Here is a 26657-nt window from a genome sequence, read left to right on the forward strand (position 1 = left end):
TCTCTCTCTGTCTCTCTCTCTGTCTCTCTCTCTCTCTCTCTCTCTCTCTCTCTCTCGCTCTCTGGAAAAAAAACATTCTACAACCCATTGTCCACACACACACACATGCACCAACATGCTGCAACCAAACACAAACATGGGTCACAGTGAGCTAATCAGTCGAAGGCAAGCTGATTTATTCACGATTCACGCCCGTACATACCTGTCGGGGGTCTTGAAGCGCCGGGTATCGATCCGGGATATCGGAGGACGCGAAATAGATTTAACCAGCTTCACCTCAAACCAACGACGTTGCGGCATTGACTGGGTCGCCTATTTTATGTATAGACTCGGCTCAGTGTACACAGACCGGAGTAATTCGTCACAGACGATTGGCGTGCGTGCGTGCGCGGGTACCTGTTCAGTCTGACTTTTTTGTCAATGGGTGAAATGCAGCGCGAGTTGGATGGGTGCATGCACTTTATTTGGAACTACAGTGACATGCAACGAATGTTGTGAAAGAGACTCCTAGCCTGTTTATCCGTTTTTTGTCGAAGTGGTGACGAATCGAAAATTGCGCTGGAACTATTTACGAGTGTCGCCAAGAGAAACGTGTGCTGATGTGGTCTCGGGTCCCCAGGTCGCAGAAACGGCAAAACCGGAGATGGCCGTTTTAGCTGTAAGTGTAAGTGTAACACGACCCTGTATCCTGTTTTCAAGTTATTCAAGCAGCATGTACATACGACGCGCATAACTATTCAAGGTAAGTTTCAGATTGTATGCTTAAAAGTGACCATCTACTTGCAGTTGCACCAATTGAAGGTGTTTTTTTCTATCATAATCATCAACCGGTAATGTTGAACTTTAGCGTTATAAATGTAGGCCTGACTCACAATCCAGTGGCATTTTGGACTTACTTCTGGTCCACAGAACCAATGAACTGAACACAGATACAATATTTTACGTGGATATTAGGTTGAAACTATTGCAACATTATAAAAGTGACAGGTACGAACCAGCGGCGGGAGGGTTAGGGTTAAGAACCAGAAACAGAGATATAGATTCATCGTGGATATATATATAAATACCACTTTCAATACCGATGAATGGGTCAAAGTGAATTGACGACATAAAAACACACAGACGCACGCACGCACGCGCACACACACGCACGCACGCACACACGCACGTACTACGCACACACCACACGCACCACACACACACATACACATACACACACACACACCATATATGTCTTCTTTTTTGTGTTTCACCGAAGCCATCCCTCCCTTACCTTCCACCCGAATATAAATACCGACCGCTTTAAAGATTTGTTGACACCGCACAACAAAAGTTGACCTGGAAACCCCAAAGTGAATTGAACTGGTGTAAAGATAGCGTCGTCACTCATGTGTTGAGATGGGCAGCACACATCATATCTTTACCTTTGTACACAATTGTAGCAAGTGTGTATATATATATATGTGTGTGTGTGTGTGTGTGTGTGTGTGTGTGTGTGTGTGTGTGTGTGTTAGTATGCGTGTGTGTGTGTTAGTATGCGTGTGTGTGTGTGTGTTTGTAACAGCTGTGTACGTACACGTACGTGTGTGTGTGTGTGTGTGTGTGTGTATGTGTGTGTGTGTGTGTGTGTGTGTGTGTGCACGTGTGTGTGTGTGTCACAGTGTGTGTGTGTGTGTGTGTGTCTGTGTAGAGGAAATACGTGTGTGTGTGTGTGTGTGTGTGTGTGTGTGTGTGTGTGTGATCTGGCTGCTCTCAGTGCACGGTTGTCATAATTGTTTTCAGAATTAATGTCGTCACTGACTCACACCTGTGTCAATCCACTGATTTAAGCCAAACATTCCCATTCTCAATCAATCAATCAATATGAGGCTTATATCGCGCGTATTCCGTGGGTACAGTTCTAAGCGCAGGAATTTTTATTTTTTATTTTTTTATGCAATTTATATCGCGCACATATTCAAGGCGCAGGGATTTATTTATGCCGTGTGAGATGGAATTTTTTTACACAATACATCACGCATTCACATCGGCCAGCAGATCGCAGCCATTTCGGCGCATATCCTACTTTTCACGGCCCTCTTTCCAAGTCACACGGGTATTTTGGTGGACATTTTTTTTTTTTATCTATGCCTATACAATTTTGCCAGGAAAGACCCTTTTGTCAATCGTGGGATCTTTAACGTGCACATCCCAATGTAGTGAACACGAAGGGACCTCGGTTTTTCGTCTCATCCGAAAGACTAGCACTTGAACCCACCACCTAGGTTAGGAAAGGGGGGAGAAAATTGCTAACGCCCTGACCCAGGGTCGAACTCGCAACCTCTCGCTTCCGAGCGCAAGTGCGTTACCACTCGGCCACCCAGTCCATTCTGCACTGAAAGGACTACGCGGCTGTCACATTGTAGTAATGTACATCGGTTTTAGCACCTGAATGAAGACGCTTTGAAGCATGACGGTACAACAATAACTAGCATGATCGTAACTGATGGAGTTCGTGTGTGTTAAAAGAGGTGTGTGTGTGTGTGTGTGTGTGTGTGTGTGTGTGTGTGTGTGTGTGTGTTTGTGTGTGTGTGTGTCTTCTTGTAAAGACCGCGTCGTTTTGACTTTGGCCTGAAAATGGAGCCGAATTGTTTTGACGCACCCCGTTGTTTGGACGTCAGAACAACGTATGCCTCGATTTTCGAGCTTCTCGCCCTAAGATATACCCCATGTGACAAAAGGATTTCATTTTATTGGTTCTGTCCAAACTATGCTAGTTTTGTCAGGGTTAAGTGTGTGGCGAGTGTGTTGGGCTAGTGTTTTGCGGTCAAAACAAGAACGGTAGTTTTTTGGGTGACACCCCCTGGCAACATAGAGAGAGAGAGAGAGAGAGAGAGAGAGAGAGAGAGAGAGAGAGAGAGAGAGAGAGAGAGAGAGAGAGAGAGCGCCGGAGAGAGAGAGAGAGAGAGAGAGAGAGAGAGAGAGAGAGAGAGAGAGAGAGAGCGAGAGCGTTTGACCTCGTTTTGGACGTGTTAAGGGCCGTTTGACCACGTTGTGGACGTGTTTAGATGTGTTTTCGATGTGTTTCAGACCGTTTGACCTCGTCCTGGTCTGTATAGGGCCGTTTGACCTCGTTCTGGTCCGTTTGACCTCATTATGGACGTGTTTAGGGCCGTTTGACTTCGTTTTGGACGTGTTTAGGCCGTTTGACCTTGTTCTGATCCGTTTAGGGCCATTCAGTGACCTTTTTCTAGTCCTTTGAGGGCCATTTGACCTCGTTCTCGTTCTGTTTTGGGCCGTTTGACCTCGTTCTGGTCCGTTTAGAGCCGGTTGACCTCATCATGGACGTGTTTCGGGCCGTTTTCGACGTGTTAAGGGCCGTTTGACCTCGTTTTCGACGTGTTTGACCTAGTTTGGATGCTGTGAAGGGCTGTTGAACCTCGTTCTGGTCCTTTTCAGGCCCGGTTTAATCTCGTTTTGGACGTGTTTCGGGCCGTTTCACCTCGTTTCGGTGCTGTTCAGGGCAGTTCTGGTCTGTATAGGGCCGTTTGACCTCCTTCTCGTTCTGTTTGGGGCCGTTTGACCTAGTTCTGTTCCGTTTCGGGCCGTTTGACCTCATTATGGACTTGACTAGGGCCGTTTGACTTCGTTTTCGACGTGTTTAGGGCCGAAGGACTGGGTGGCCGAGTGGTAACGCACTTGCGCTCGGAAGCGAGAGATTGCGTGTTCAGGCCTGGGTCAGGCCGCAATTTTCTCCCCCCTTTCCTAACCTAGGTGGTGGGTTCAAGTGCTAGTCTTTCGGATGAGACGAAAAACCGAGGTCCCTTCGTGTACACTACATTGGGGTGTGCACGTTAAAGATCCCACGATTGACAAAAGGGTCTTTCCTGGCAAAATTGTATAGGCATAGATAAAAATGTCCATCAAATACCCGTGGGATTTGGAATAAAGTAAAAAAAAAAAAAATTCCATCTCACACGGCATTAAGTCTCAGGAAACACGAATACACGCATGCAGGAAAAAAAAAATATGGGTAGCGCCGTATGTATGGCAGCTCGCTTTCCCCGGGGAGAAAGCAGCCCGAATTTCCATGAGGGTAACCTCACTGGACTGTAAATCTTATCCAATCCAATCCAATCCAAGTTTGACCTCGTTCTGATCCGTTTGACCTAATTTTGGACGTGTTTAGGGCGGTTTGACCTCCTTTCGGGCCTATTTAGGGCCGTTTGACCTTGTGCTTGTTCTGTTTAGAGCCGTTTGACCTGGTTTTGGACTGTTTAGGGCCGTTTGACCTCGTTTTGGTCTGTTTAGGGCCGTTTGACCTCGTTTTGAACTGTTTAGTGTCGTTTGACCTCGTTTTTGACGTGTTGTGGTCTGTTTGACCTTGTTTCGTCCTGTTTGGGGCCTTTTGACCTCGTGTGTGTGTGTGTGTGCCGGTGTGTGTGTGTGTGTGTGTGTGTGTGGGTAGGGGGGTACGTGTCACTGTTTGTGCCTGTGTGTGTGCGTCAGCGTGTGTGTACGCGTGCGCGCGTGCACGCGTGTGTGTGTGTACGTGCGTTTGTGTATTTGTATGTGCGCGTGTGCAATAAGTTATCGCGCTGATAAAAAAACCCAGCAACAAACAAACAAAGAAAAACAACAACAACAAAAAACACGTCGCTGAAAGTGTCCCGGGTCAATGTACTTTTAACATATTTTTACCTGAGTTGCTATCAATTTCTTTGAAGCTTTATCTCGACGAGGATACAAAACAACCAACCGGTTTTGGGACAAACCCTTTATCTTGTTTACTGGACTTTTTTTCTCCTTCATTTTTTTCTCTTGTCGTACGTGCCAATACTCTAATACTTTAATCTCGGATGAGCCCCGCTTATCTGAAACGGGTACTGAGAAAGATATGCGAAAATGTACGTCGGTCATAATGACATGGTAGTGTACATAATTATAGTTTAGGCCTGAACTATTTCTGTCGACCGTTTTGCAATTACAAATTCTGACCATTTCCTCGTGTGTTTGATCAGTGAACGCTGAAGACTGACATGTGTATACGACGTGAAGGACTTAAATGGCTTGACTGGGTATGGGATTGTCAAGGGTGTGTATATGTAAGGGGGAGGGGGGCTTGGGCAAAGGTGAAGGCAGGGTGCGTTAGGAAAGGGGAGGGTTACACGAACCTGAGGAAAACCACAGCGACATATCAACGCGGAAGGTAGGCCCATGTTCAACAGAATTCCTCGTCCTGCCAACCGTGAGTTCATTTCAAATTGCTCCACAGCTTATTTTATTTGCCTTCGGTTCGCCGGGTTATATTATGGGCAGAATATACCTGCGCAGTTTCAGCGGCACAGACGACGCACGGCCTATTATTTATGCCGCGATAGGGATTATGACGAGTACTTGGCCTGTTTTCCTTTCATGCAACGTGCAGCGGGCTGGGATAATCTGCAGTGCGTCGTCGGTCCTGCTGAAGTTACATAATGTGAGCGGAGCCCCTTAGAATGCTAGTCACGCGACAGTATAACCAATCAAGCATGGCTAAGCAAATAATAATAATTGTCAGTAAGTACTGGTGTCACATGACTGATGTGAACCAGTTGATTGGCTAATGGCGATGCGCTAAAACTGTTAGCGCACTCTTGGAGCGGAGTGCGCTAACTTTTCCACAGAGCGTATTCTTCCGCCCTTTGCCTAAGCGAGACTGTGCTCTCATCCTCAGAATTAATTAATGACATGTAGCTTATATTCTCCACAATACCAAATGACCATAAATTCCCTGCTTCTCAATTAAAGCAGAAGTGGGGTTTTTTTCTGACAGATTGCATGTGCCTGTGCCACAGTGCCACTGATCTAAAAATAGAAGCCGCTGTGTTTCATCTAATTTTCGCCGACTTGCATAGATTCTTCTCATATGCCGTGTTAGTGGCATGTAGCTTATCATCCACAGTTACCAAATGATGAGTTAGTATACAATTCCCAGCGGCTAACAGAAAACACAAGTGTTATTCCGATAACGTACCAGCTAGACCAGTTTGGAAGACTGACTCGATCGACTCTGTCATACGTAGCAGACTACACTGAAATACGACTGCATCAGTTCAGTAAATGAATGGTTTCCGAATTATTATTTCAAGGCAAGAACAATCGTAATCGAAAACGTGTAGGGTTCAGAACGTTCTTACCATAATAAGACTTATTACCACTACCAGCCTGCCTCATGCGTGCAGACTCAGAGTGGTTCAGCCTAGCAGACGACATAAACCCCGCTCAGCGGCAAAGTAACATGTTGGGCAAATGTGAACGAAAAAACGATGGGGATATAATACGTGTAGGGTTCAGAGCATTCTTACCGTTCATATTTAGTATCAGACTCCCCGATGAGTGAAGATACTGTACAACACGAGGAATATGCCACATTTATTTTGAAAATGTGCTAACAGTCGAGTCCTTCAGTCGAGTCAATTCAAGGGGCGTCACTCCGCACAGTCAATCCGTCGAAGCTCGACTGGAGGTTTCGAATCGCCGCAAATAACGAAGAGCACAGTCCTTTCTCTGAGTTCAAATGAGGTCTCTCTAAAAGATCATCACTGTTCAGCTTTAACGCTACACTGGAATTTACCAACAGAAATTAAAATGCGTGTGACGAAAGCACGACACACTTGAGACACCGCACACAAAAGTAGATCTTACTGTACACGACCTGACCACACAGTTATGCCTATTCAAATGCGCGTAGCAAAATGTGCGTTTGGAATCTTCTTTTTTCTATGGCGGTACTGACAATATCGTTATTGAAACAATCCCACTGCACTAAGGGATTTATAGAGCAAATCTCGAAAATAATTATTGAACTCAGCGCTATGCGCTTCGTTCAATAATGAATTTTCTCGATTTGCTCTATAAATCCCTTAGTGCACTGGGATGTCTCAATAGCTTAAATAATAATAATAATACCAATAATAACGGGTATTTATATAGCGCCTTATCCGAAGTTCAAAGCGCGTATGCCGTGTGAGATGGAATTTTTTACACAATATATCACGCATTCACATCGGCCAGTAGATCAACAGCCTATAGGCGCTGCATCCACCTTTCACGGCCTATTATTCCAAGTCACACGGGTATTTTGGTGGACATTTTTATCTACGCCTTTACAATTTTGCCAGGAAAGACCCTTTTGTCAATCGTGGGATCTTTAACGTGCATACCCCAATGTACTGTACACGAAGGGACCTCGGTTTATCGTCTCATCCGAAAGACTAGCACTTGAACCCACCACCTAGGTTAGGTGGAACCTACACTGTTTCGTGTCACTACAAGAATGACAAGTGGAGATTCTATCAGAGACCGTAGATAGTCTTGAGTCGAGGGTTTGAGCATGCCTGAGCCTGAAGGCGGGTGTAACTTACACCTCCCAGTATCAGTCTGCCTTTGAGATGAGGACGACAGTTGGCCAGATGGCCAGAATAGCGCGCTGCATTTTCCTGCATAGAACTGAGGCGCGTGTGCCGCGACGGTGCCTGAGCTAAACACTGGCGGGCACTGCTCACAGCCCGGCACACGGCACTGTAAACATTCCCCGTCCCTTCACTTCTCTCGCCACCATCCGCCCTACCCTTGGTCTCATGCCTGTAGAGTACAACAGTCCACTACAGTCTACGAAAAACAAGAATAGTAGGTTATTGAAACGTGTAACTGTTATATTCACTGTACTTCAACCAAGACATCTTTTAGGTGGTCACTGAGAGTGAGAGAGACAAACATGTCTCGGCCAATTGTGAGATAAGTTAATCCCGGCATTACCTGTATCATTAGTGTTTGTCGGTTTGTCCACTTAAAATACCTCTGGGGTCGAAGCACAGTGAATATAACGTTCTCTTTAGTCATGAATTAAACGTTCTCTTTAGTCATGAATTAAACGTTCTCTTTAGTCATGAATTAAACGTACCAATGACCTGCCGTTCCTGTTTTTTTTTTATTCTGAATTTTGGAACGTTAGCACGAGTCTATCTGTACTAAGTTTGGCAAGTTTACTGTCTGCGACTCTCCTGAGATGATGGCGCGTTGTGCCTAGAAATACCGAATTACCGAAAACAATGATTTTGTTAATCAAATTCATTATCATCACAATGGAGCATTTTCGAGTCAGCCATGAAAGGCAGTTATAATAGTTATACAGTCAGCACAGAAATACTACTACAGTCGAACCTGTCTAAAGAGACCACCCAAGGGACTGAGCAAAAGGGGTCTCTTTCGACAGGGGGTCTCTTTAGACAGGGGGTCTCTTTAGACAGGTGGTCTCTTTAGACAGCTAATTTATATAGTCGTAAAAATCGTCGGGGATTCTTATGGGTGGCCTTAATGGCCAGGTGGTCTCGAGGGCAGGTTCGACTGTACTACTACTACTACTACTACTACTACTACTACTACTACTACTACTACTACTACTACTACTACTACTACTACTACTACTACTACTACTACTACTACTACTATACTACTACTACTACTACTACTACTACTACTACTACTACTACTACTACTACTACTACTACTACTACTACTACTACTACTACTACTACTACTACTACTACTACTACTACTTCTACTACTTCTACTTCTACTACAACTACTACTACTACTACTACTACTACACCTACTACTACACCTACTACTACTACTACTACTAGTATTACTACTACTATTACTACTACTACAACAACTACTACTACTACTACTACAACTACTACTACAACAACTACTACTACAACAACTACTACTACTACTAATACTACTACTACCGGCACGGTTGGCCTAGCGGTAAGGCGTTCGCCCCGTGATCGGGAGGTCGTGGGTTCGAACCCCGGCCGGGTCATACCTAAGACTTTAAAATTGGCAATCTAGTGGCTGCTCCGCCTGGCGTCTGGCATTATGGGGTTAGTGCTAGGACTGGTTGGTCCGGTGTCAGAATAATGTGACTGGGTAAGACATGAAGCCTGTGCTGCGACTTCTGTCTTGTGTGTGGCGCACGTTATGTCAAAGCAGCACAGCCCTGATATGGCCCTTCGTGGTCGGCTGGGCGTTAAGCAAACAAACAAACTACTACTCTACTACTACTTATACTACTATTACTACTACTACTACTACTACTACTACTACTACTACTACTACTACTACTACTACTACTACTACTACTACTACTACTACTACTACTACTACTACTACTACTACTTCTACTTATACTACGACTACTATTACTACTACAACAACTACTACTACTATTACTACTACTACTACAACAACTACTACTACTTCTACTACTACAACTACTACTACCACTACTACTACTAATGATATTTATATGGCGCAAATCCTAAACATTTTCTTAGCGCCTTGCACAAAAATCGTTAATAAAAAATAAAAAAAATAAAAAAACGTTAAAAAAATACAAATCAGTTATTGGTAAGAAGCACTTAGAGTAGTGACTGACGTTTGAGGTTTTCAATAGTGGCCAACCATGATAAAATGACCACATTTGAAAACGCTACCTGTGTGCGAGGCGGATTAACAATTCCCCAAATACCCACGTTACGTACCCTCTTTCGTTCCATGACCACGCCCTGTGAGCAAACACAGACACTGCCCAAGTTTGTTTGGCGAGTGGACTTTGCGTTCCCCGGGTTTTTGAATTGATTCCCGTGTCTCTAATTGTATAGGCGCCAAACAAAGAAAGTAATCTCTCAGAAGAGACTATAGAGGTCAGTTTTGACCCAGTTTAAAAGTTGAGAGAGTCCGTGTTAGCCTGTGACTAACACTTTCGTACACACACACTCACTCACTCACGCACGCGCACACGCACACATACTAACACACACTCACACGCACATGTATGCATGTATACCGTCACACACAAACACACACGGATACACACACACACACGCACGCACGCACACACACACACACACACACACACACACACACACACACACACACACACACACACACACACACACACACACACTCTCTCTCTCCCCCTCCCCCCACACACGAACACTAGAGATCCTCTTTTATCTTTGCGCGCACCGAGGAAGAAAATCATTAATTCAGTCATGCACGCACGGCAAGTATGCGTGGCAGACCCAGCTAATGTTGTCCGTTCCGGACACGGGGTAGTCTTAGTCGGGTGGATTGTCTGGTGCCAGAGAAAGAATCAATACAACGCCAACAGTTCGGACGAAGCTCAGTCCAGGTGGGCAGGTGGAAATAGTACCAGCTCTCAGTAGTGCTTGTATTTGCTGCGAGGGTTGTGGCTACTTATTAACATCCACGTATAGATTTTGTAAAGAGGCAGCAGTGTTTTGCATTATTATTTGATTATGCTACTGCGTCACTGGAACGGTCAGTCAGTGTTGGTTGTGACGGAACAAGACTGAACAAGGCCGGAGTGCTGTGTAAATTGTACACTGTTCTTGGTCCAAACCCATAACAAAAATGTGACACTACCAGTCAGCGCTTGCGCTTTGTGCTAGAATTTGATTTGCGTTGACATATCGACGTTGCAGTTTCGGAGCAAACGCATATCCTAATTTCTTTGCGATTATGTATTCTGTGGCGTTTTTACCGTGACCTAACAAGACACAGCTGAAAAAAAAGGTTACGACCAAATCTACGGTACTTCAAAAAAGTATAATAACAACAAGATTTTCAATGCAACTCGCATTTTGACGTGTAATATAAGCTGTACGACACGCAGACGTCTTTATTTTTTTCCAAGGAATTTTCAGCGTAGCAAATGGCGTTTAAGTGTAGAATTTTTTCAAATGTATTCCCTCATCCGCATGTATGCCATCTTGCACATGAATAGACATTTGAATATGGTTTTATTAATAATAATGAACACATGAATTTCCTCTTCATTAGAATTAATGCAGGTACATAAAATGCCAATAAGAGAGTATCTGCAGTGCCACTTTTCAGTGTAGACAATGTTTTATGCACATCAAAACATACTGTTGCAGATTGGTTAATAATTAAACAACCAGGTCTCGGTCAACGGAACCAAAGGTCAACGAGAGTTGTGACGTGAGCTGGGCTGACCAAGACAAAAAACAGCATCAGCGGCAACAATAACAACAACATCCAATACAACCATCATCGGCAACAACAACATAACCAACAACAACAACAACAACAACAACAACATAACCAACAACAACAACAACAACAACAACAACGAAGTAGCAACAACAACAACAACAACAACAACAAGTAGCAACAAACAACAATCACCATGGGGTGGAGCCGGCCAAACGGAATGCGCGGCAGCATGTTGAGGCAGAAGGTCGTGGCCAAGGTGAAGGTCGTGGCCGTGGTGGTGGTGATCGTCCTGATGATTACCCCCCTGAGGAACATGCTGATGCCGTCCTGTCTGTGGCACAAGAGCTGGAACGACCTGCACACACTCAAGCTCATCCGTATACACCTCTTTGACCTCTTCTTCTACATCGACAGGTGAGAGCTGCTTGGATGGATGGATGGGTTGGTGGATGGATGGATGGATGGATGGGTTGGTGGATGGATGGATAGGTGGATGGATGGATGGATGGGTTGGTGGATGGATGGATAGGTGGATGGATGGATGGATGTGTGATAGGTGGATGGATGGATGATAGATGGATGGATGTGTGATATATGGATGGATGGATGGGTTGGTAGATGGATGGATGGATGGATAGGTGGATGGATGTATGATAGATGGATGGATGGATGGGTTGGTGGATGGATGGATGGATGGATGGGTTGGTGGATGGATGGATGGATTGGTGTATGGATGGAGGGATGGATGCATGATAGATGGATGGATGGATGGGTTGGTGGATGGATGGATGGATGGATGGGTTGGTGGATGGGTGGACGGATGAGTGGATTGATGGATGTACGATTAGATGAAAGCAATAACAAGGTTTTATTTAACCTGGAACAGTGAAGCTGGTCCGTATCCTCCTGTTTGACCTCTTCTACTGCATCGACACGTGAGAGCTGGTTGGTTTGATGGATAGGTTGGTGGATGGATGGACGGGTTGATAGATAGGTTGATGGGTGGATGGATAGGTGAGAGGTTGGCCGGGTGGTTGGGTAGGTAGATGGATGTTTGATTGGATGGATTGGTCGATGAAGATAACAAGAAGTTTCATATAACTTGCAGTACCAAAGCTGGTCCGTATAATTCGTCTGTTTGACCTCTTCTAATACATCGACAGGTGAAGGTTGGATGGATAGATAGAGGGATGGATGGGTTGGTGTGTGGATGAGTAAATAATTGGGGCTGTGGGTTTGGTGGATGGATAGATGGATGAAAATAACTTGGAGCACCCAAGCTGCTCCGTATTCGTCTGTGTGTCCTCTTCGACAGGTAAGAGCTGGAAGTATGGTGCTATACTGAATGAAAGAGTGTGACATGAAGTTCTTGTACATCATTGTAAAGAGTGTGAATGACGTTTTAGTTTAGATGTCAAGCGCTTAGAGCAAGCCTTTTTAACGAAAGTTTTTGATTTAGCGCTATATAAATGTTCTTATTATTATTATTATTATTATTATTATTAGTATGGATAGATGAATGTATGGATGGATAGATCAATGGATTATTGAATAAAGATACCAACAATGCTTCATATAACTTGGAGATCTGAAGTTGGTCCGTATCCAGATGTTTGATCTCTGATTTTACTTGTTAAGTTATTTTTTTGTTTTGACTACAATGACAGTTTAGAGCTGGTTGGATGGAGAAATGACTGACTTGGCGAGTGAGGGAATGGTGATGGTGTCGCTTATAATATCACAATAAAAACAAGTCGCGTAAGGCGAAAATACAACATTTAGTCAAGTAGCTGTCGAACTCACAGAATGAAACTGAACGCAATGCCATTTTTCAGCAAGACCGTATACTCGTAGCATCGTCAGTCCACCGCTCATGGCAAAGGCAGTGAAATTGACAAGAAGAGCGGGGTAGTAGTTGCGCTAAGAAGGATAGCACGCTTTTCTGTACCTCTCTTTGTTTTAACTTTCTGAGCGTGTTTTTAATCCAAACATATCATATCTATATGTTTTTGGAATCAGGAACCGACAAGGAATAAGATGAAAGTGTTTTTAAATTGATTTCGACAATTTAATTTTGATAATAATTTTTATATATTTAATTTCCAGAGCTTGTTTTTAATCCAAATATAACATATTTATATGTTTTTGGAATCAGAAAATGATGGAGAATAAGATGAACGTAAATTTGGATCGTTTTATAAATTTTTATTTTTTTTTACAATTTTCAGATTTTTAATGACCAAAATCATTAATTAATTTTTAAGCCACCAAGCTGAAATGCAATACCGAAGTCCGGGCTTCGTCGAAGATTACTTGACCAAAATTTCAACCAATTTGGTTAAAAAATGAGGGCGTGACAGTGCCGCCTCAACTTTCACGAAAAGCCGGATATGACGTCATCAAAGACATTTATCAAAAAAATGAAAAAAACGTTCGGGGATTTCATACCCAGGAACTCTCATGTCAAATTTCATAAAGATCGGTCCAGTAGTTTAGTCTGAATCGCTCTACACACACACACAGACACACACACACACACGCACACACACACGCACGCACATACACCACGACCCTCGTCTCGATTCCCCCCTCTATGTTAAAAGGACTGGTGGTACATTTTAATGGAGGTGATGATGATGACGATGACGACGATGTTTATTTGGGGGTTTGGTATAGAGGGGGGTGTTTGAGGGGGTGGAAGGTCAGGCAGACAGGGAAACACCCCCACCCCCCCCCACACACACACACACACACACCCGCCCGTACCACCCCCACCTCCCCAAACACACACAAACTGACTCACAAACACTACCCCTACCTCCACAGAACGCCATACAGCGGTGACTGTGACCACATACGACGTCAGCTGGAACCACTCAACAAGCTGAAGGTGAGCGAACTACCCGCCTACTCGCAAGAGGACTGGAAGGCGGGACTGGAGAAAGTCAAGTGGAAATTTACACCTGAGGAACTGTGGAAGGTAAGCAACCCTTTTATATAACAGGATACTAAATATCTCTGTTCAATTATGCAGCTTTATCAATAATATGCATGGCTGTCCAAGAAGAATAGAAGCCATTTTGGATGAAAAGGCTGCAACCATTTCAGTCCAGCCTTCTTAGTAAACAAGAATAGTGAGATAATGGGCGGTTCTTTCGGCTGGTAACTGGCGCCACCTCGCGGCAAGATCACACGAGAAAGGAAAAAAAACTTGCATTGGTCCCAAATAACATATCGGTTTGGTAACAGTTCGAGTGAAAGTCGTGCATTTTATACGGTAAACAGACAATGGTCGGTTCTGGTGAGGTTATGCCCCTTCTTTCTTTTGGCTGGTAACTGGCGCCACCTCGCGGCAAGGTCACAGGAGTTGTCTCGCGTTATCACCCCAGAAGCGCTCATTACAGCCAGGGGAGGTAACACCAACTGCTGGCAGTAAACAGAGCCTTGGGGAAACACTTTTCACCAAAATGAAAGACAAAATTGCCGAACACTAATAAGCAACGCCACGCTTTGTGTTCTGTGGCCTGTTCTTTAGAAATTTTTTTTTAACATGAATGTCCGCACTGTGGACACATTATCTGAAAGGGCAGCTGTCAAAAATGCGCGGAGTCGCGTGCAAAAACGCGTTTCAAAGTTTTCTGAGTAGATTCAACAAAAGAATGTTGATATGGTCCACAAGAACACACTTTTATTTACAGGCCGAAACAATACAAATGTGTGAAACTTGCTGCTAGTACTCACAATCTGAAAGGAAGCGAAGCTGTTAGCGGGTCAAAACGACGCGAAATCCGCGACCGACAACTCTGTCAGTACCATAAGAGCCGACGCAGTGTAAGCCTCTGGCCAAGGGGGCCCGGGTAGCTCAGGTGGTAGAGCACTGGACTTGTGATCGAAAGGTCGCTGGTTCGAATCCGGGCCGGGACGGACACAGGTCAACCTTATGTGCAGACCCAGAGACGGTATCCATCTCCCACCCCCGTGTCACCACAGTGGCACGTAAAAGACCTCGGTCATTCTGCCATAAGTGCAGATGGCTGATACCACCTAAACACGCATACACTTGTGTATCTCATCTAAAGTCGGGTTAAAACCCGGGAACATGCCCCTAATGGCTTTGCCGTGAGGGCGTAAAACTTGAATTTCTCTCGCCTCTGGCCGACCTGCAGTGACGTCACTCTAGGACAGCAATTAGTCCGATACGATAGCGTCATCACTGGGACAGCTGCAATGGTTCCACGCATGATTGATTCTTGCACAAAGTAAAGTATTTGGGATGGTGATATTTTCGCACATCCAACCTATACCTATTTTGTTTTCCTTTTATCTGTCCGACTACAACGTTCACAGGTCATTTGTAGCGTGTTGCTATACTCATTAATCCATCCGTTTGAGTCATAACAGTTGCTAAATCATAGACCTTTATTGTGTCTCTGGTCAGACACTTTACTCTTATGAAGTAGTAGGCCCACTTTACGGATCACGCCAATTACCGCGGCGTTCGTGTGAGGTACAGACTTCAAGACAAAAACCAACGCGGTCACGGGGAAAGCCAAGTACACGAAATGTGTGTGTGTGTGTGTGTGTGTGTGTGTGTATGTGTGTGTGTGTGTGTGTGAGTGTGTGTGTATATATGTGTGTGTGTATGTGTGTGTGTGTGTGTGTGTGAGTGTGTGTGTGTGTGTGTCCGTCGGCGCGTGACAATGTCTGCGAATAGTTCAGTGAAGTATAAAAAGTGGACGAGCATCTGAAATAAAATGGGGGGGAGTTGAGAGGTGGCAGAATACATGAAGCAAATCTCTGTGATTGTCTACTAATTGACATTATCTATCAAGGTGGAGTCTTCCCCGCACCCCGTCTTTAGTTTTTCTTCACTCACCCGTGAAGTGTACTTGAGGGCAAGATTAGACACTCTGATCGCGCCCACTTCATGGCATGAAGACAGAGAGCGTTCCACGCGGCTGATTCCTGAATTTACGTCACTCGTCCAAGGGAAGTAATTTTCGAGCGCGCTGGACTCTCTCGGCCATGCAAACTTTCTTCGATTGAAAGCATTTGAGCATATCTGAACTCTTGGGGTTTGTGTTAATGAGCTATCAAGATCACACAGTAACTACTGTTAGTTTCAAATACATGAGAAGTCACACGGTTGAACGGATTTTGAGAGCCATAACCCAAAAGCTTTTTAAGTATAGTTAAACACTCTGTTGTATAATCTATGTCGTCAAACAAAGTTCGGAAAGTAACACATGTGGCCGAAGGGGATGTGTGCATGTAAATTCACATGTGGTCGAAGGGGATATTATGTTCATGTAAATTCACATGTGACCAAAGGGGATATGTTCATGTAAATTCACACGTGGCCGAAGGGGATGTGTGCATGTAAATTCGAGAAGAAGTGTTGAAAGAATAAAAACCTTATTGATGTTGATTATTGTGATGCAGGTGGAGCACTTCAAACCGTCGCTGACGCCGGAGGAGCAGAGAGAGATGCTGTACACGACGCTGGTCCTGGCCCAGGCCTTCGACATCTTCAACGTGTCCTACTTCATGGCGGAGGGAACGCTGATCGGCATCCACCGCCACCACGGCCTCATCCCCTGGGACGACGACGTGGACCTGATGATCCCCGCCCGCCAGTGGGCCAAGGCCAAGGCCGTGCTGTCCTGCATCCCAGACTTCTCGCTCAGCATGGGGCGTGACTTCATGTGGAAGTTCCTATGGAACAAGTCCAAGCTGTGGCGCTGGGAGACCTTCATCCGCTTCCCCTACATCGACGTCTTCCCTCACAACGAGGACAACGACCATCTCTGGCCGCTGACGATCTGGATGAAACGTGACGTCATCTGGAGGGCTGCGGACACCTACCCGGCTCAGCGCTTGCCCATGGAAGGGTATTACGTCACCGCCCCTAAGAACCCTGCGGCGATTCTCAGCTGGCATTACGGGCCTGGCATCCACGAGGAGTGCGCCTCCAGGATTTTTAAACGCAGAGAGCGCGAGCCTTTCCCCCTCTCCGACAGGGTGAGGATACCGTGTAGCTACCTGTACGACATTTACCCCTTCGTCTTCCACACCAAAGACCCCGCGGACGGCACACCTGTGGAGGTGAGGAAGATCGGCAGCAAGATTCTGAGCACCTTCAAGCCGCACCTGAACACTGTCAAACCGCCTTCACAGAATCACACTCCTTGAGACTTCGGGCTGAGGAGTTGTTATGAACGAACGTACGTGACTTGCCAAACCTGGTAGCGTTCTGTAGTGATGTACGTACTCTTTTCTCTTGAAACCAATTCGTCTGCCTCAAATTCCACAGTTTCCGCTTGCCCCCCCCCCCCCCTCCCCCCTTCTAGAGAGAGAGAGAGAGAGAGAGAGAGAGAGAGAGAGAGAGAGAGAGAGAGAGAGAGAGAGAGGAAGAGAGAGAGAGAGAAAGAGAGAGAGAGAGAGAGAGAGAGAGAGAGAGAGAGAAAGACAGACAGACACAGAGAGACAAACAGACAGACAGAAACAGAGAGAGACAGACAGACCAGACAGATAGAAAGACAGACAGACAGACAGACAGACAGAAACAGACAGACAGGCAGACAGAGGGGATTGCAGAAATTGTAATAACTTAAGAAATTACTGATCCGTTGGCAACATTCCTTTACACTCAAACCGTCCATAGATGTTCTTCGTACGTTTTATCAGACCTTGAAATACACTATTTTTGACTCTTTTATGACAAAAATCATTTAAAAGCACAAGAATGACATGTATATGGCGAACCATCTTCATCGTTTTTGGTGACATCAGTAATGGAGTGCTTTCGAAATGAATGCAATTAAGTATTCTTGATAAAGAGATTCCATTGTGACCCCAATCTCGCATGATTTCCGTGCCACGGAAAACTCATGCACTCTATGTTCACGTCAGTGCGTCCATTGCGTTTTGTTAGTGGGGTTACATGTTGTCTGGGTCAGCTTTGAGTTTTCCTTCAGGAACCTTCATGTTTTGTGCGTCAGTTTTCCATCAGGAACGTTCATGTTTTGCGCGTCAGTTTTCCACCAGGAACCTTCATGCTTTGCGCGTCAGTTTTCCACCAGGAACGTTCAGGTTTTGCGCGTCAGTTTTCCACCAGGAACCTTCATGCTTTGCGCGTCAGTTTTCCATCAGGAACGTTCATGTTTTGTGCGTCAGTTTTCCATCAGAAACTTTCATGTTTTGCGCGTCAGTTTTCCATCAGGAACTTTCATGTTTTGTGCGTCAGTTTTCCATCAGAAACTTTCATGTTTTGCGCGTCAGTTTTCCATCTGGAACCTTCATGTTTTGTGCGTCAGTTTGCTTCAGCTTTCCATGATGAACTTTCATGTTTTGTGCGTCAGTTTGCTTCAGCTTTCCATGATGAACTTTCATGTTTTGTGCGTCAGTTTGCTTCAGCTTTCCATGATGAACTTTCATGTTTTGTGCGTCAAGTTTCCCATCACAAGTGTTAATGTTTTGTGCGTCCGGTTTTCCATCAGGAAATTGCATGTTTTGTGCGTCAGTATATCATGCGTGCATAAATATTATATTCACACTGTGTGCGGGTATGTGACTGCTCGTCTTCGTGAAAAGTGCGTTACAGCTTCAAACGAGCGAGGACGTTACATTTGATGTGCGTCACAGACGAGGATAAGAGTCACCATGTGCGTCACAGAACGGCATAGACTTCCCTTTGTGAACGTGCGCTGGGGATGTCATGATATGTGTGGTTGACAGCTTCTGTGGAAAACGTAACTTATTATTTGTGCCAGCGAGTTTGATCTTATTTGCTGTACAGAAGGACATGTCTTCACAGTGTGTTCCTGGGATAGCCTATCTGCGACTGCATTTAGCTTTCTGCATTAGTTTTGTGAAAGTGAATTTTGAGTGGAGTTTGGAAACAATGCGCGAGTGAATTTCAAGTAGTGTGCATGAGCTATATGTACACGAATATAATACTACTCTTCTATGTGCCAGCTACGAGTGTAATTCATACTGCGTGCGTAAGTAACATATGAGTGCATTCCATGATGCGTGCATCTATCGTAAAACTCGACTACAAAAGTGAAGTGCTGTACAAATGGCAGACGTAAAACCAAATTGGCAACTTTCAAGCGATTTTTGTCAGAACCAAGTCAGTTCAAAATCGCTGCCCGCTAACCCTAAGAGCGCTAACGCCCACGGTTCTCAGCCGACTTGCACATTCGGGCTTGTCCTGTCGTATCCGTTGTTTACCGGCAGCGCGATAATAACAGTATGCTCCAAGTCGTTTGTAAATCCCTGAGTTTTTAAGTTGCTGCTAAATAGAAAGTATATCGTGGCAGATTTTTCGCTGACTTGGTCAAAGCAACTCCTGAGCGACTTCAAACCCCTATTATTTTAAACCTGATTATCTTTTTTTCAAACCAACTTAAAGGCTGACATAGTCCTATTTAATTAGTTTAATTACTTCCAGGGCTTTTCCCACCGTTGCGGGGATGTATAAATTAAGCTTCCTGCAAAGTTTTAGGTTTGAAGTCCTTACCAATTACGAGAAATAATTAATTCTGTATTGCATTGTTTAGCAACAGTTCTCCAGGACTTGGGCTATATTTGTTAGTTTTCTTCATTGCACTCTTGTTCTTTTTGCGTATTTCACTGTGTATGCAGACAGGGAAAGGCGCGAGCGCCGTAACCAACAGCGAAAACGGCCACACGACCACTCAGCGAACCGAAACAGAATCCCTAAGCTGCCTTAACGACAATAGTCAATCTATTGTCCCGAACCTACAACCCGGTCTGCCCTCGGGCGGACCACCCTCATCTTCCAAAAAGGGATGAATTGTCTCGTTGCTAAACCAAACAAACAACTATTACACCCTCCCTCCAATGAACCTGTACGCATAGTACACATACGGGGAATATAACCCGTTAATATACGACCACAGTACATTTAGTACAATACATCCTAGTACACACCATGGAGGAAAAATCCCACCATAAATCATACATAAATGATTATCTTTATTGTTTTTCTTCTTGTGAATAAACACAAGAAAGAAATGGGCTGAACAAACAAATACACGAATCACCGAGCCTTATATAAGCCTCAGTCACTGTGAGGACATTTGGGTAATAAACCACCAGTACGTGCAAGTACATCCTAAAAAGGGAAATGAATAATATATAGTCATCTATAAATGATTATTCTCAATTGAGAATCAAAATAATGAGGATATGGGTTTGAATAGTTGTCCCCTGACGAGGCTACCTTTCAGTTTCCCCAGAACACCTCTCTAAAACCACAAAGAAGCTATCCTAGCAATTTGAAACTGTAAATATTGCCGAAAAGTACTACAATTGGGAGAGGTACTTAGGGATCTCTGGGCTGCCTACTGCATTTGCCGGGTTTGGCAGACCCTTGATTTTTACCCCCTATGCCACACAACGTGTCATTTTCACTTTTGTCGAGTCGCCACCCAACGCTCAAGCACTGTCAGAGATCGTGCAAGGCATCCAACATGGCGGCGGATGACCAATTCCAGAGAGTTACGACCCGTGGTTCTCATACCGCGCGCGCCGAGTAGAAATGCTGTTGATAACTTGAGTTTCTGCAATGGGCCTATTGCCAGTTCCTCTGAACAGTCAAAAGCCATCGCTAGAGTTCTTGTGAACCACAGCCGTTTGTTTCGTGCATAGTCAGAGGTACTTAACAGAATCAGATCACACCCTTGCTTTTTCCGATGTTACCTTAACGGATGACTCTATTCTTATTTCCTTCAGATCTGCTAAGCACTCAGCTGGTAAGTTAATAACGTGCTATTGCAGATAATAGTCCAGGCATATTAGAGAACAACGTTGAAGTGACAATGACTAGGTTTAAAATGTCCCTTATCAGAAAGTTCAACCTCAGTCCTTTGATGTTTATTAAACACATTTTCATATAAAGTTGGCGCTTCATACGGAAAAATGGCTTTGAAATTGACCCAAATCCTTCTTTGGGCTCTGTAAATGTCGTTTGGGGGTATGGTTGTAAAATGGTATCTACTGGTCACCCCAATGTATAAACTGAAAACTCTTTCTGCACCAGAACACGCAGAAAGGATTGTATCTGCCTGATGTCTGATGCTTTTCAAAATCCCCAACCACTAACACCTTCAAAACGGACTTTAACTGACACTGTTGTTTTTCCCTATATAATCCTTACTATTTTTCCGAGACGTCGTCGTGTTGTGTATTTAGCTTGCCACAACCTCATACATGGTCCTAAAAGTTAAAGTTGAAGAAAATACTAAAGATAAATGAAAAAGCTGACGCAGTGTCATTCGCACCGTGAATCCCCCCATGGGAACATACTAAAGTCTGGTTCCAAATAGGCTCAATTTCCTTCTATTTCTTTGTATTTCTGCCTCGTAGGGGTAGGGGTGTTCAAACCAAAGGCACCTTTAAACCAAAATTCAAATCACACATCTTACAATACTAAGACACTCAGCAGTAAAAGGGTGTCTGCTGGTAAAAAATTCCAAACAATCCTAAAAGTACTTCACTACTAAAAGTGCTTTTAAAAAGAGCCGTTATTTTTCCCTCTATATTCAGTATTGTGTTTTCTGCGAACATGTAGTCTATTTAGATGGTTGTCGTGTGCACTTGAGTTGCTAAAGCGTTTTCAGTTGGGCATATGTCGAAAAGCAAAGAATTAGCCCTTTGAAAACCATCAGAACTGTCACACAAAAATAACATTTACCTATCTCACCAACTGACCAAACATAGGGCTTTTCCTTATGTATTATGTATTGTCGTGTTTTTTGTAGCATACTTGTGAAAACAGCCACCACTGTTGTAAATGATACTTTAAAGAGCATTATTTCATTTTTACAGTTGAAGGACAACCTGGACTGCCGTATATTACAGCTGTTTTACAATCAGCCAAAATTTTCTTAACAAACGTATGTTAAGAACAACTCCCATAGTGAAATTGAAGGAAAACAAATTGAAAATCCCCCTGCCATAGAGGAGCTAAAGAATCAACAATAAACGACTGCATGGATAGCTTGATGCACGAATGCATTGCGGACATGTTTGTCTCCAACCAAGAGAAAGTTCCAAAAAATCCCTTTTGTGCTTCTTATTATACAGTGACGTCAAAGACAGCCTTTTCTGCTGTTCATACATTCAGGGGTTATGGTTACACTAAACGACGTAGTTGTAGCCATACTGCCATCCAGATTTATTTTTTCCTTGCGAGCAGTCACAGGGTGTTTGTGCTGTCTGCCAACCGTTAGATGACCCCGCCCAAGTCTGTTAAGGGACCGTTTGACCGTTATAGAACGCGTCTTTTTGATTTTTTGGCACAGTTGGAAACGGTTGATTTTTATCCCTACCATTGTTTCCAAACATTATATAGGAATGTTTTGTGAACAACGGATAATAGCCGCTACTCGCATGTGTAGCAAAAGTGAGCGTACATACTCACCCTGGTCGTCCAGCCGTTGTCCGTTGCCCGTCTTTATCTGTCTGTACTGAACATTACCTTTGGATATTTCTCCAACGCTATGAAGTGAAGAAACACCAAATGTTGCAAAATGTTGTATGACCCCAAGAGCTCAAAAAAGATACTTGAGAACCTTGACCTTACCTTAAGGTCAAGGTCACAGGGAGAATGAATGTGGTCTAAAAACTGCAAAATTTCACATTGTGCCAGTTTTCTGGAAAACAAATTAAAAACAGCGGGCTTAGTTTTGTATGGTATACAAGAAAAAGAAAGCCTTATCTTCTGATACCATTTTGGTTGACCTCGCTTCAATGTCAAGGTCACAGGAGTCCTTCAAAGTTGAATTGTATACATGTTTTGAAGTGACCTTGACCCTGAACTATGAAAAAAATCTTTCAAACTTCATAATTGTGTGGGGCACATGTTATATACTGATATTGAGCCACATTTAGTCACATATCATCAAGGTCAAGGTCACTTTGCCCCTTATGAAATGTGACTGAAACGGGCAATTGAATCACTAAAAGTGACAATGTCTCTTTGTAGAAAGTGCCAATAAGTATGTTTATGCTTCCTATGTCTTGAATTGATAGCCTTGTGATGTGTGACCTTTGATGATCTTGACCTTGGCCAAAGGTCATGTGTAATTTGGTAGGAAAAATCTGTAAAACAGTTCTAATAGTGTACAATGTCCTTGCCAGCTTCAGTTGTTAGACCTTCACCTTCAAGGTCACCTGAAGGTCAAGGTCACTTTAAGACAAAGGTCAAGCATGAGAGTCGCATGGGCTTTGCTTTGTTAAGATTTTTTACCAAGACACATGGATTTCTTTACCCGGCTTGGTCACATTTTTCATAGGGGTCAATGTGACCTTGACCCTAACGATATGTGACCAGATGTGGCTCACTATGAAATTCTAACAAACGCCCTACTCAGTGTTTAAGTTTGTAAGAGATATCGTCCATAGTAAAGTTAAAGGGGCAAGCTCACATCAAAATATGTCTACAATTCAACTTTGAAGGGCTCCTCTGACCTTGACATTGAAGCGAGGTCAACCAAAATGGTATCAGAAGATAAGGCTTTCTTTTTCTTGTATACCATACAAAACTAAGCCCGCTGTTTTTAATTTGTTTTCCAGAAAACTGGCACAATGTGAAATTTTGCAGTTTTTAGACCACATTAATTCTCCCTGTGACCTTGACCTTATGGTAAGGTCAAGGTTCTCAAGTATCTTTTTTGAGCTCTTGGGGTCATACAACATGTTGCAACATTTGGTGTTTCTTCACTTCATAGCGTTGGAGAAATATCCAAAGGTAATGTTCAGTACAGACAGATAAAGACGGGCAACGGACAACGGCTGTACGACCAGGGTGAGTATGTACGCTCACTTTTGCTACACATGCGAGTAGCGGCTATTATCCGTTGTTCACAAAACATTCCTATATAATGTTTGGAAACAATGGTAGGGATAAAAATCAACCGTTTCCAACTGTGCCAAAAAATCAAAAAGACGCGTTCTATAACGGTCAAACGGTCCCTTAACAGACTTGGGCGGGGTCATCTAACGGTTGGCAGACAGCACAAACACCCTGTGACTGCTCGCAAGGAAAAAATAAATCTGGATGGCAGTATGGCTACAACTACGTCGTTTAGTGTAACCATAACCCCTGAATGTATGAACAGCAGAAAAGGCTGTCTTTGACGTCACTGTATAATAAGAAGCACAAAAGGGATTTTTTGGAACTTTCTCTTGGTTGGAGACAAACATGTCCGCAATGCATTCGTGCATCAAGCTATCCATGCAGTCGTTTATTGTTGATTCTTTAGCTCCTCTATGGCAGGCGGATTTTCACTTTGTTTTCCTTCAATTTCACTGTGGGAGTTGTTCTTAACATACGTTTGTTAAGAAAATTTTGGCTGATTGTAAAACAGCTGTAATATACGGCAGTCCAGGTTGTCCTTCAACTGTAAAAATGAAATAATGCTCTTTAAAGTATCATTTACAACAGTGGTGGCTGTTTTCACAAGTATGCTACAAAAAACACGACAATACATAATACATAAGGAAAAGCCCTATGTTTGGTCAGTTGGTGAGATAGGTAAATGTTATTTTTGTGTGACAGTTCTGATGGTTTTCAAAGGGCTAATTCTTTGCTTTTCGACATATGCCCAACTGAAAACGCTTTAGCAACTCAAGTGCACACGACAACCATCTAAATAGACTACATGTTCGCAGAAAACACAATACTGAATATAGAGGGAAAAATAACGGCTCTTTTTAAAAGCACTTTTAGTAGTGAAGTACTTTTAGGATTGTTTGGAATTTTTTACCAGCAGACACCCTTTTACTGCTGAGTGTCTTAGTATTGTAAGATGTGTGATTTGAATTTTGGTTTAAAGGTGCCTTTGGTTTGAACACCCCTACCCCTACGAGGCAGAAATACAAAGACATAGAAGGAAATTGAGCCTATTTGGAACCAGACTTTAGTATGTTCCCATGGGGGGATTCACGGTGCGAATGACACTGCGTCAGCTTTTTCATTTATCTTTAGTATTTTCTTCAACTTTAACTTTTAGGACCATGTATGAGGTTGTGGCAAGCTAAATACACAACACGACGACGTCTCGGAAAAATAGTAAGGATTATATAGGGAAAAACAACAGTGTCAGTTAAAGTCCGTTTTGAAGGTGTTAGTGGTTGGGGATTTTGAAAAGCATCAGACATCAGGCAGATACAATCCTTTCTGCGTGTTCTGGTGCAGAAAGAGTTTTCAGTTTATACATTGGGGTGACCAGTAGATACCATTTTACAACCATACCCCCAAACGACATTTACAGAGCCCAAAGAAGGATTTGGGTCAATTTCAAAGCCATTTTTCCGTATGAAGCGCCAACTTTATATGAAAATGTGTTTAATAAACATCAAAGGACTGAGGTTGAACTTTCTGATAAGGGACATTTTAAACCTAGTCATTGTCACTTCAACGTTCCCTTCACTAAAGTGGCTAAGATGCCTGGACTATAAGCTCACAGCGAGTCGCATTCAATCAATCAATCACTCACTATGAGGCTTATATCGCGCGTATTCCGTGGGTACAGTTCTAAGCGCAGGGATTTTTATTTTTTTATAATTTTTTTTATGCAATTTATATTGCGCACATATTCAAGGCGCAGGGATTTATTTATGCCGTGTGAGATGGAATTTTTTTTACACAATACATCACGCATTCACATCGGCTAGCAGATCGCAGCCATTTCGGCGCATATCCTACTTTTTCACGGCCTATTATTCCAAGTCACACGGGTATTTTGGTGGACATTTTTATCCATGCCTATACAATTTTGCCAGGAAAGACCCTTTTGTCAATCGTGGGATCTTTAACGTGCACACCCCAATGTAGTGTACACGAAGGGACCTCGGTTTTTCGTCTCATCCGAAAGACTAGCACTTGAACCCACCACCTAGGTTAGGAAAGGGGGGAGAAAATTGCTAACGCCCTGACCCAGGGTCGAACTCGCAACCTCTCGCTTCCGAGCGCAAGTGCGTTACCACTCGGCCACCCAGTCCACCCGTGGTAAGATAAACCATGCAAAAATAAATTCTTTGAAAATTGCTCGCTCTTTACGGAGGGCACCTAGGATGTTCCCGTTTGGTGAGCGTTCAAATGGAAGGGTGTTTGTACTGTGTGTAAAAGCCTGACAGTATCTGTGATGGTTTACGGGAGGCGTACTGTGCCTTTAAGTCAGTGGGACTTGAAGCAGGTGGACAGTCTGCCATGTGAACAGCACTGAACACTTACGTTGCGTGCATCAGGAAAACACAAGTCGATTTCAAGTTGTGAGCTTCTTTAACATACTTCCGTAAGTATCTTGATTTATATACATATGAATGACGTTAACGCTCATGTTTTGTGCAGCATCTAGATGAATACGAGTGCATTTGATGCTAAGAATGTCAGCTTAATGCGAATTGTGTGTTGTGTGCGTGACTGACTTTCAATCAATCAATCAATCAATCAATGAGTCTTATATCGCGCATATTCCGTGGGTACAGTTCTAGGCGCTCTGCAGTGATGCCGTGTGAGATGAAATTTTATACGGCCAGTAGATTGCAGC

At 43.7% G+C, this 26657-nt stretch overlaps 1 protein-coding gene across 1 annotated transcript; it reads left to right on the forward strand.

Moving 5' to 3' along the window:
- The first annotated feature begins 348 nt into the window (after positions 1 to 348).
- On the forward strand, positions 349 to 17411 carry LOC138946699 (uncharacterized). The gene is made up of 4 exons (XM_070318111.1): positions 349 to 742; positions 10995 to 11487; positions 13900 to 14053; positions 16516 to 17411. Exons 2-4 carry the CDS (start codon positions 11267 to 11269, stop codon positions 17263 to 17265), a joined length of 1125 nt encoding a protein of 374 aa, XP_070174212.1. The 5' UTR covers positions 349 to 742; positions 10995 to 11266; the 3' UTR covers positions 17266 to 17411.
- Positions 17412 to 26657: the final 9246 nt, after the last annotated feature.

This window comes from Littorina saxatilis, linkage group LG14, assembly GCF_037325665.1.
Source record: "Littorina saxatilis isolate snail1 linkage group LG14, US_GU_Lsax_2.0, whole genome shotgun sequence".
NCBI lineage: Eukaryota > Metazoa > Mollusca > Gastropoda > Littorinimorpha > Littorinidae > Littorina > Littorina saxatilis.

Excerpts from the sequence above, each read along its gene's own strand:
- LOC138946699 (XM_070318111.1), top strand. The coding sequence starts at position 11,267 with ATGGGGTGGAGCCGGCCAAACGGAATGCGCGGCAGCATGTTGAGGCAG. Across the intron at positions 11,488-13,899 it reads CTCTTCTTCTACATCGACAG|AACGCCATACAGCGGTGACT; the intron begins GTGAGAGCTGCT and ends CTACCTCCACAG. Across the intron at positions 14,054-16,515 it reads CACCTGAGGAACTGTGGAAG|GTGGAGCACTTCAAACCGTC; the intron begins GTAAGCAACCCT and ends ATTGTGATGCAG.